This window comes from Diaporthe batatas, assembly GCF_019321695.1.
Source record: "Diaporthe batatas strain CRI 302-4 chromosome Unknown Contig00026, whole genome shotgun sequence".
Lineage (NCBI taxonomy): Eukaryota > Fungi > Ascomycota > Sordariomycetes > Diaporthales > Diaporthaceae > Diaporthe > Diaporthe batatas.
In genome coordinates, this window is record NW_025408573.1 from 235,549 (window position 1) to 247,796 (window position 12,248).

General features: G+C 31.0%; 1 protein-coding gene across 1 annotated transcript; it reads left to right on the forward strand.

Annotated features, from left to right (window-relative positions):
- Positions 1 to 5,930: 5,930 nt before the first annotated feature.
- KVR01_013340 (uncharacterized protein) lies at positions 5,931 to 8,020 on the forward strand (the record flags this gene model as incomplete). Its single annotated transcript, XM_044782935.1, has 6 exons — positions 5,931 to 6,208; positions 6,257 to 6,407; positions 6,531 to 6,796; positions 6,848 to 6,939; positions 6,989 to 7,790; positions 7,840 to 8,020. The coding sequence occupies 6 exons, from the start codon at positions 5,931 to 5,933 to the stop codon at positions 8,018 to 8,020; spliced, it is 1,770 nt and encodes a 589-aa protein (XP_044637602.1).
- Positions 8,021 to 12,248: the final 4,228 nt, after the last annotated feature.

A 12,248-nucleotide genomic window follows, 5' to 3' on the forward strand; every position in this document is an offset into this window, starting at 1 on the left:
TATTTTAATTATTTATAATTTTAACTAACTTATATAGAAAATATTATATATTTAAAAGTATTTTTAAAAAATTAAACTATAAATCTATTTATTAATTTAAGTTAAAATTTTAAATAGGTAAACTCTTTATAAAACTAATTTTTATTTTTAAATAAAAATATTTAATTATTAAAAATATTTATTTATTAATTTTAAATTATTTAAATTAATAATATATATTATAGTTTTAAATTTAAACTTTAACTATTTTTTTAATTCTTTTAATATTTTAAATAGATTTATTAAAACTTTTTAATTACTATTTTATTATTAATACCTTTTTTATAATATATTATCCTTAATAAATTATTAATTATATAAAATTATAAAAAGTTTATATTTTAATAATATTTTAAATAAACTTATTTTAATTATTATATTTTTAATTAAATTATATATAAAAATATAATATATAATAGTTTTAATTAATTTTAAATATTTTTAATTATAAATAACTTTAAGTATTACTTTAAAGTTTAATTTATTCTTTTATTTATTTATTACTTTATAAATAATAAATAGTAATATAATAGTTTTTAATATTATTAAGTTTATATAATATTTTTAAAATTATTTATAAAGATTATATTTTAATTAATAATAATTCTTATAAAATCCTTTATTTATATTTAATCTTTTATAAAAATCTTATTAAACTTTATAATATTTATTATAATATAAATTAAAAAACTTATTTTAATAAAATAATTTATAATTATTAAAATTAAATTTACTTTTTATTATTTATAATAATAATTAAAATCTAATTATAAAGTTTATATTAAATTTTTATATAAACTTTAATAAAATTAATAATAAAATAAGTTTTTATATAAATAATAATATAATATAAATATATATTAATATATTATATAAAAGTATATATATTTTATTATAAAACTTTTAATTTAAACTATTAAAAGTACTTTTAAGAAAGTTTATATTTTTATTTACCTTTAATATTTACTTAATAAATTATTATAATAAATTTATAAAATCTTCTATTTTAAAGTCTTTTATTTTAATATTTATATATATATTTTTAATAAAAGTTTATTTTAAATTTTATAATTAAAATTATTTAAAATAATATTATTTAAAATTATATCCTTTTAATTATAGTTTAAATTATAAAGTTTTTTAAACTTTATAAATTAAATTTATAAATAAAAATAAAACTTTAAATATATTATATTAATATTAAATATATATATTTAAGTTTAAACTTTTATTATAAATTATTTTTATAAAAGTTATAAACTTAAATTAATATTTTATTAAAGAAAAGTTATTTTTAAAACTTTATATATTATAATACTTTTAATTATAACTTAAATTTTAACTTATTATTAATTTTTAAATAAAATTATAAATTCTTTTAATAATTATAATTATTTTTAATTTTAAAATTAAAATCTAATTTATATTTAAAGGTTTTTCTTTAATATATAATTAAATTTCTTTAAAAGTTTATTAGTTAGATTAATTTTATTAAAATAATAATTAATAATAAAATTAAATTTAATTAAATATATTAATTATTAAATTTATTTTTAAATTAATTTTTTATTTTATAAAATTATAAAGATTATTATAATTTAAAAAATAATAATAAGTTTTTAAGTTTTTTAAAGTATTATTATTAATATTTAAAGTTATTAATAATAATATTTAATTTTATTATAAATTATTTAATTAAGTTTTATATTAATAAACTTTTTTAATTAAAATAATAAAATATTATTAAAATATAATTTTAATAATATATTTTTAAAAATTATTAAAGTAATTATTTTATTAAAAATATTATATTTAATTTAAATATAAAGTATTAAATTATAATATTAAAATAAAAATATTTATTAAAATTTAACTTTAAGTTTTTAAAAGTTTTTAAACTTTTAAATTTTTAAATATAAATAAATTAACTTTATTAAACTTTTAACTTTATTTTATATTAAATAATTATTTATTAAAAATTAAATAATTCTAAGATATTTTTAAATAAACTTTTAATAAAATTATAAAAATTTAAAAATCTAAATATTATAATAAATAATAAAATAGATTATTTTTAAATAATTTTAATTTAATTAAAATCTATTTAAATTTTCTTCTTTTAACTAAGAATTTTAAAATTTAATTTTCTTTTAAAAAATTATATTTTTAAATTTTTATAAAGTTTAATTAATAATAATTAATTTATAATTATTTAAATATATTTTCTATATTTTTTTATTTTTAAAAAGTTAAAATATTATTTAAATAAATAATTATATAAATATTAATATAATTATTTAAAATTTTATAATAAATAATTAAAATATAATAAAAGTATTAATTAATTTAAATAATATTACTTTAAATTTATAATAACTATAATATATATAAAATATAATTTTTATTTATTTTTTTAAATACAAATTTAATAATAAATATTTATTAAATTAATTTTTAAAAATACTTTATATTTAATAATTAATTTAAAATCTTAAAACTAATAATAAAAATAATAATTTTAATTATTATTTTATTAAAAATTAATAATTAATATAAAGTTAAAAGTATTATTTTTTTAAAATAAATAAAATTAAAGTTTTTATTAAACTTTTATTAAAAATAATTTATTTATTTTTAAACTCTTTTAATTACTCCTTTAAGATTTTTAACTTCTTTATTAATAAAAGTAAAAAATAAAAAATAATAATATTTTTTTTTAATTTAATTATATAATTTACTTTTTTAAAAAAAGCTTTTATTTTAACTTTTATAAAAACTCCTTTAAACCTCTTAATTATAAATATAACTAAAAGGAATTAAAAAGTAATTTTTCTTTTTTATTTATTTTTAACTCTTATTACTTCTTTTATTATCTAAACTAAAAATTATTCATTAAAAATAATATAATAATAAATATTTTATTTTTAACTTTTATAAAGAATTTTATAATTTATTAAATAATATATAAATTATTTTATTAAAATTATTAATTTTTAAATAACTTTTAACTTTATTTAAAAATATTATAAACTTAAAATTTTTAATAATAAAATAAACTTAAAATACTTTTAATTAATAGTTAAAATATTTTAAATTTTTTTCTTTTAATTTTAAAATAGTTTTTAATTAAAAGAATTTAAAAACTTTATAAATAAATATTAAAATATAATTAATTTTTTAATAAATATTAAAAGTTTCCTTAATTTTTTAAATTAAATTTTTTATAAAAATATTAATTAAATTTATTTAAATTTAAATATTAAAATAAATCTTAATATATTTTTAACTTTATATTATAATTACTTTTAAAATTATAAAATATTATTAACCTTTATTATTTTTTTTTTTTAATTTTAATTATTAATTTAACTCCTTTACTTTAAATATTATTTTTATAAATAACTAAAATAATCCTTAACTTTTTTACTTTAACTCTACTTTAATAACCCTTTAATTAATAATTACTATAACTTTAAACTTAATTTATAAATATTATAATTTTATTAATATTAAATAATTTAAAGTATAATAATAAATATTATTATAATAATAATAAATAATTAACTTTTATTATTATTAAAAATTAAATTTTAAAATAGTTTTAAAATTACTTTTTTAAATATTTTAATTAAATTAAATATATAAACCTCTATTTTAAAATTTTAATTCTAATCTTTTATATATAATAAACTTTAAATTTTTAAAACTATAATATTATTTTAAAAGGCTTTTATCCTTTTTTATTAAAGATTTTATTATTTCCTTTATATTTTATTTTTAATTCTTTATACTTTTTTTAATTTATTTAAGTATATTAACTTAAATTACTTAAATAACTTTAATTATTTTATCTTTAATATTTAATAAATTTAAAATATATTTAATTTAAATTTTTAAAATTTAATTTTATAATTTAAAAAAACTTAACTTAAAAATTATTACTTTTAACCTTTTATTTTAACTTTAAGATTTTAAAGTATTAATAAAAATTAAAAGTTTTAATTTTTTATTAATAAATAAAATTAATTATATTTTAAATAACCTTAAAAATACTTTAAAAGTTCTTTTAAAATTATTATTAAAGGTTTTAAACTTATTTTATTTATAATAATTAAATATAAATTTATTTTCTTTTTTAAATTTTATATAAGTATTTTAATAATTTTAATATTTTTATTAATATAATTAAATATATAAATTATTTTTATTTTATTATTATAAAGAAATTATAATTAAAAATTATAAACTCTTTTAAAGTTTATTATTTAACTATTATATTATTATAAAATATAAATTATAAATAATAAAGTAATATTAATTAACTTTAAATTTTTAATTTAATTTTTAAAATAATTTTAATTACTTTAAAAGTATTTATTTTTATTAAAAATTTAATTTTACTTTTATTTTTAAGTAAAGGTATTATTTATTAAAAATATTTAAACTCCTTTATTATTATTTAAATTTATTTAAAACTTTTCTTTTTAATTATTTATTTTTAATAATATTATAAATAATATAAAAAAAAGAATTAGAATTATAATAGGTTATAATATTAAATATAATAGTATAAATTAAAGAAGGTTTAAAGGTTTATTAAGTTTAAATTTAATATAAAACTAATTCTTACCTTTTTTAAAGAAGAGGTAAGTAGGTATTATTTACCTTTTAATAGGCTTAAAAAGGGGTATAGTTAGGTATTAAGGTGCCTTTAGGGTGCTTTTTTATAGCTTCTATTTAACTATTATAATTTCTTCTTTAATTTTTAATACTTTAAATATAAACTTCTTTTAATATACTTTTTAATATACTTTTTAATATACTTTTTAATATACTTTTTAATATATTTTTTAATATACTTTTTAAATTATATATATTTTAATATTAATTAAATATTTAAATATAAAGATTATATTCTTTTAATTTTTTTATTTTTTTAATCTTTTCTAATTTCTTTTAACTTTTAATATTTTAAACTTTTAGTTTTTTAATATTTAATTAATATTTAAATAGTTAACTAATATTTTAATATTTATAAATTAAAAATAACTTAAAAGATATATTAGAAAGTATATTAATATATATATTAAAAGTATATTAAAAGTATATTAAAAGTATATTAAAAGGTATATTAAAAGGTATGTTAAAAAGTATATACTTAAAATATTAAAAATTTAAAGAATTTTAATTAAGTATATAGTTTTATATAAGCTTTATATATAAAATTTTAGTATTAAATAGGGTTATAGAAATTATTAAGTAGATAGTTATAAAGGTTAAATAAGTGAATACTAACTTATTAATAATATTCTTTTTATTTTATATTTTTTTTAATTATATTAAATTTATATTTATAAAGTAAATATAATATATTATCTTAATAATAGTTATATAGAGAGTTTAGTAGTGTGTAATATTTATGTGTTATTAGGGTACTTTTAATACTATGGAATGTAAATGAGTGTACTTATGTAGGTGTCTAGGTACTTAGGCTGCTCGTACCCCGAAGTACACACACTCCATTTCATTCCCACTCTCATGCATCTCCGGGGTCCTTTTATCCGCGAGCTTTCACTCCCTGGTACCTAATTCCTTCCTGACCGCACTTTTTGCGGCCCAGCCCCCTTGATTGTGTGTCCCCCCCCTCTTACTCAACGTGTAGACACGCCACTCCCGTCGCATCCTCCCCCTGCCGGGGGTGGGGGGCCCGCCGTTGCACTTATAAATCAGTAGTGCCGGTCTACCGATTTCCTCAAGATGCTTCCGCTCAGAATGGAATGCATCATCAATTTAAGAGCTTCTACATTTGGTAGCTACCTAATCACTACTCAGGCTAGCCACCTTGCTAGTCTCATTTCTCTACCCAGTTGCTCATCATGACCAAGCGCCAGATGACCTTGAGAAACAATTGCAGGACTACGCTTTTTTACTTCCTGCTCTTGGCTTTCCTGATCGGTTGTGTCGGCTCTTACTTTCCAACATCGCAACTTCCCGCACTCAGGGTGCTTGAAGTTGATCCGCTTCCGAGTTTGTACGAAGCCGACATTGATACTCTTGCAAAAGGCCTTGAGCGCAAAAGGTTCACCAGTGTCGACTTAGTCAAAGCAAGTTATATTGGCGCCCCTGGACGGATTTTGCAATTAGTGCTCATCGCATTTAATAGGCTTATGTTGCCCGAATCAATGAAGTTAATGATGCTTTGAGCGCAGTGACCGAGATCAATCCTGACGCCTTGGTCATTGCATCTATGCTTGATAACGAACGCTCCAGGAGCAGCATTCGCGGGTAAGTATTCTCAGATCAGTTCGTGGGCCTATGCTGATTTTCGCAGTCCCCTACACGGAATTCCTATCTTGATCAAAGATACAGTATGTTGAACACTCTTTCTTGATGATTGCTATTTGTATGGAGGCACTGAGGATGCTGTTTTCCCTTGTGTTCTTTCAGCTCCGGTAATGGCACCGTTCAAGCTAAGCAAAACCATGGCCTAGATTGCAACATGCGATGGCATGAATACCACAGCTGGGTCCTACGCACTTGCTGGAGCTAAAGTACCCACAGATTCGACGGTGGTCACAAAGCTCCGAGAAGCAGGAGCCATCGTTCTGGGGAAAACAAATCCCAGCGAATGGGGCAACTTCAGAGTCTCGCTCAACTCCAGCAACGGCTGGTCAGGTTATGGCGGACAGACTTATGGGCCATTTTATCCTCACCAAGATCCGTCAGGTAGCTCAAGTGGAAGTGCGGTAGCGGCTTCGTAGGTGGCTTATCATCTGCCGAAGTATTGAACATGACTGAAATCCCGAAGGCTAGGGCTAGCAACGGTTTGTTTGGGTGGAGAAACTGATGGCTCCATCATAGATCCTGCTAGCTTCAACAACATTGTTGGAATGAAGCCAAGTATGTGAGGACTCGGCCACAAGATTAGATGTTCACTGACCTTCCACAGCTGTGGGACTTGTATCACGCCATTTGGTAGTCCCTCTCAGCGAACGTATGGATACCATTGGACCGATGACGAAGACCGTGAAGGATTCCGCATATGTTCTGGAGAGTATCGCTGGGACTGATCCGTTTGACAACTACACATCTGCTCTTCCGAGTGAGGCCGACCTCAATTTCATCGACGCTTGCAAACTTTCCAGCCTTTCCGGCGCACGCCTGGGTGTACCTCGCAATGTGATTTCACTCAAGGCAAATGGCAACACCGGACCAACGATCAAGGCCTTCAATGAATCGCTGGATGTTCTACGCTCAGCTGGTGCCCACATTATCGAGGCGACCGACTTTCCGGCTGCGGAAGACTTCCTTAACGACTCATTACTGAGTGCTGAGATCATGGGAGCCGATTTTGTGGTTGACTTGGAGAAATATCTCAGCCAGTTAGTTTACAATCCGAACAATATTACCAGCTTGGTTGATCTGCGCAGATGGACCCAATCAAGCCCGAGAGAGGGGTATCCGGACAAAGGGACATCGCTCTGGGATGCAGCTTTACAAAATTGGAACAACACAGAGTATGGCTTTTGGCGTGCTTACCAACGAGGTCTGTATTACGGCGATGAAGGGGGGCTGTTAGGGACAATCAGGCGGCATCGACTGGATGCTGTTGTCCTTCCGTCCCAGTTTTCATGGGAATGGGCTGCGGTCGTTGGTGCGCCTATTGTGTCCGTCCCGATGGGAGCCATGCCACCTGGCCAACCTATCGTGTCAGACGACGACGGATTAATATCTTCAGCTCCTAATATCCCGTAAGTTCCCAAGAGAATGGAACCAGCTAGGATCTAACTTGAGATACAGGTTTGGCTTCAGCTTCATGGGAGCAAGGTTCACCGACGCCAAAATCATTGGATTGGCGTATGCTTTCGAGCAGCGAACGGGGATCCGGAAACGGATAATTCCATGTGTTGCCCCACAGACAGATCTGCGGGACGTGGTCCACAGCCAATGTGATCCACCACAGAACCAGGACGGACTGTAGTCCTGCTTCTTGTGGAACTTGGCCTAGTTTTTTATACTTTGTGGACAACCACCTTTGTACAGCCAACTCGTTAGGAAAGCCGGCAAGAGTATTCCAGTCGTCAATGTCATATATAGTGAAAAACACGAGGACAGTCTGTTTGGAATGACATCAGACATATCAGGGGCCTCTCTCTCACTCAGGCTCCGGCGCATAGCTTCTCCTCGTGCCCTCCAGTTTCAGCATACTTCTAAACTCCATAAAATGGTTGAAGATCATTTGTCGTCAATACCCCCGGTGTTAGGTTCTCTCCTCGAGTTTAAGAATCCCCGGTCCACCACCTTTGTGTCTATTGAGGTCCTTGTGTCAGTGAGCACTGTTCTGGTGTAGAAACTAATTACTTACATACCTACCTGGGTAGATAATGACTAAGTGGGCAAGCAAGCACAAAGTATCATCAGTCAACACCAGACATACACATGTAATATTGTGCACCAAGCTCCAATTGTTAGTGCAAGTTCATATGACGAACGGTGTACAGAATATTCCCCCCTACTTAAGTAGGTACACTTGAGAATTTCTTTGCATCAATATGTCTTTGAGTCTCGTATCGGTGTGAATGGGACTACCTGGGAAAGGAATAACGAATAACTAACCACAAGTTCCTAATTGAGGAACAATTTGCAGTAGACGGCCAAAGACCAAGCTCCCCCCAGCTGGTCACGCCTCGCCTGCATGTTCCAGGTCATCCTTCACCATGGCCCCAAAGGATATGCGGTAATAATAATCGCTTGATTCATGTGGTGATGCCTGTGGCGGGGTCCTCGCCGCCCGTTTTGTGGATGGGTTTGCCTGCCGTACCACACCGACACCCTTGCTTTGGCTTGAACGGTACCTGGTCGAAGAGCCTTACTGGACCTTTGATGGTGGACAGGCAGTAGTTAGATGCAATGGCATGTTCTGTGAGACTCTTGCCCACTTTTTCAGCCACATGGCCGTGGGTGAGCGACGTTAGCAACCAGACGTAGACATAAGGGCTTGTGTTGTTCGCCAAAGTTCATATTGCAAGTCAGCCTCAGCATACCTAAGGGTACACTGGCAAATTGATATTGCCGCGGCAGACTGGGAAGTAAATTGAGCAAAGCCCGCGCCGCCATCTGAGGTGATGTCGTCGTGGGTCGAATTCCCCTTGGGAGCACACAGGCAGCTAATAGTGACCCTGTGCCGAGGGGTAGTTTTAAGACAGGCTGAACTGGCATATAGTTACAGCAAGCCCTTCGTCAGGGCCTGCTGCCTGCAGGTCAGGGGCAGGGTTGATCTCACTGATAAGGTTGCCGTTTGGAAGGCCAATCACACTGGCCCTCAGTCACAAGGCTTGCCTGCTAGCTGGACCATTTTAGCTAAGTACATGGATTATGATCCCACCACTACAGTCGTATGGTAGCATCCCAAGAATGGCGCGCCAGCAAGGCCAATGGGTTGCTGCTGAGCCCTGGGTGATCCTGCATCAGTCGCGTCACTTATTTTTCAGCTGCTCCTTTTGAAACTGAGACCAATTTTCGTGGGATCTTCCTCATCAACTGCCATTTTCAACCCGCGGCAACGAGCTTGCCCGCAGGCGATGTCTTTTCTGGCGTTCATACCTAGGTGATCCATACCACCAAGACACCTTAAATTTGACATGGCCATGTATTCACGAGACCCTCCGTGGTCCCCGGCGCTACAGAACAGTTACGGTCCCGAGGCCATGGTGGGGCATTATGCTCATGAAGGCCCTCAAGTTGTCCCGCATGCCGGACCCGAAGCCGTACCACCACACGCCGCACCGGAAGCCGTGCCAGGACAATCCCCGGACTACGGCTACGTCCAGAAAGCGTATGAAGATCGGCAAAATGGGACACCCGTTGCGGGGCGAAAGAAAAAGATACTCGGCCTCTCCGTCGCGCTCTTCTGGGTCCTCGTCGGACTCGTCATACTGCTCGTCTTGGGGATTTCTTTAGGCGTTGGCCTCGGCGTCGGCCTGAGCCAACGGGCAACATCCTCTGCTGCCGTCTCATCCACCTCCTCTTCATCATCAGCTCCAGCTCAGGCAACCACCACATCGGCGAGCACCTCGTCGACAGCGCCATCGACCACAACATCGACACAACCCAGCAGCACATCATCCGCGCCCGTGACATCTGGCACAACCGGCGTGGCTGACAACAGCTGCACTCATTCAGTACCTACGACGTATTACTCAAACGCCGATCCACAGATTTCCTTTACGACCTACTGCTTTACAGATTGGCCAAACCATGACACTGCTGCTGATGGAAACGGGACGGTTGCTGACCTCACATTTACGACTCTGTACACCTTTGAAGACTGTATGGATGAGTGTGTGAGGTACAACGAGGGTCTCGCCTCAGGAGAGAGCAAATGCGCCGGAGTGACGTACAACAGCAACTTGACCAGCATAGTTGCGATAGGTCAGCAGGGAGGTAATTGCTTTTTGAAGAATGCCACGGGAGTAAATCGGCAGGGAAGTGCGACAAGTGCCTGCGGAGCTATCGTGTACTAGTAGGGGCAACAAGAGCATCATCACCCATTCATTAATTGAGGCCAATACATAGGTTTGTATTGAATCTGTGTTTAGGGCGTGACGCTCAAGTGGTTTCTTTGCACATCCCGGTGCTTGGAGGGATTCCCAGCACAAATGTTTGACATACATTGCTGTTGAGGGGCCCGGGGCATTCCCCTATTATCCCGTCCTGTGACACCCAGTTGGCCAAATGAATGAGTGGAGATGGGTTTCAATATACTGACGCTTTCCAAGCAGCTCTACAACGATCAACCTGAAGCTTCGTTCACAAGCACAGCCCACGTCAATTGCGAACCTCAGTGCATGCTACAGGGCGCTTCCTGATAGACTCATGCGGCTTTCGAACTGCAACCCACCAAGCCTTTAAGCCGATTGTATCAAACCTAGACCTCCACCGGCAATCAACAGCGCTCCCCCACAGAGCCCCCATATTCCCTTGTCCCACCCTCTTGGACCGTCGATAGCAACCCAGGTATCTACCACGCAGACAATAGTCCACAGGCTCAAGAGGATTCCCATTTCTCTATTTCTGCCTTCGTAATGGAACCAGTACAATGCTATCCCAGCAGCTATGTCACGTATGCCAAGAAAGGTAGTCGCCTTTCGAGCCATGGTGTAACCCTCTGGTGTAGTCGGCACCACACCGAGCGCATCTGCTGCAGTGACCGGCGCGACTATCGACAGTACTCCCAGAGAGAAGAGAGTAGTCGTCAAGCCGAGACCAACGGTGCGCCAGGTTGAAGGGGCGAGGAGCTGACCGGGAAAAGCCATGTTGAACGTCGGGTGAAGGAATGGTTGATATTGAAAGTAACACAAACAAGAAGAGTCCGCATGGGAGTTCGAAATAGAAGAGACTGCACTAGGGGTGGATAGAATAAAGGCAACAGTATCTTAATATAACATATTCTCGGAGTGATTATCAATCAGCCATACGAAAAAGGTTTGCCAGTGTCTGAGTTGAAGAACCCGGAAGCTCCTATCAGTCCGATACCTAATTACGTCAAGAATAATGGGGAATGGGGGATGGAGTTTGCAATGGACAGGGCGCGGGCTTACCAAACACGACAACATGCTACACGTAATTCCTTTGCCCCGATTAATAATTCGGCCGCGCTGCACCATAAAAAGGAAAGGGTTTACGAAGTGACTTACAGAGGACCTGAAGAATCCGATGTAACGGTGTGAAGAGGACGCCGCTCTCCCCTGTGCTGACGAGATATGACGTGAACCTCGTCCAACCACCTCCGTAAATACGGCCCAACAGAGCCGTAATTACGCCCAAGGGAGCCAGCCGTGGGCACCGGGGAAAAAATGTAATCCTTGAAGTCTCTCCGTATCTCCTACGTCGACTTGAAGAGAGCCACCTGGATTCATCTGACCTCAAATATAAAGATGAATACAGTTCCGATTTCGATTCTCCAATTGCGGGTTCCAGAAACATCCTGATTATCCCAGGAACTACAGGAAACTGAGATAAATCGACCGCCGACATCTTCCTCAGATTTGCATGATGGAAAGCCCGCCCAGTCACGCGGAGCCCCCGTCCAGGTTCAAGAAGTAGCTTTATACCTTAAATATTAAAGATATAGAGAATCGGTTAGGTATGTAGTTTTGTATAGGCTTTATACTTAAAACCTTGTATTAGGTGGGTGGATGTACCCTAGG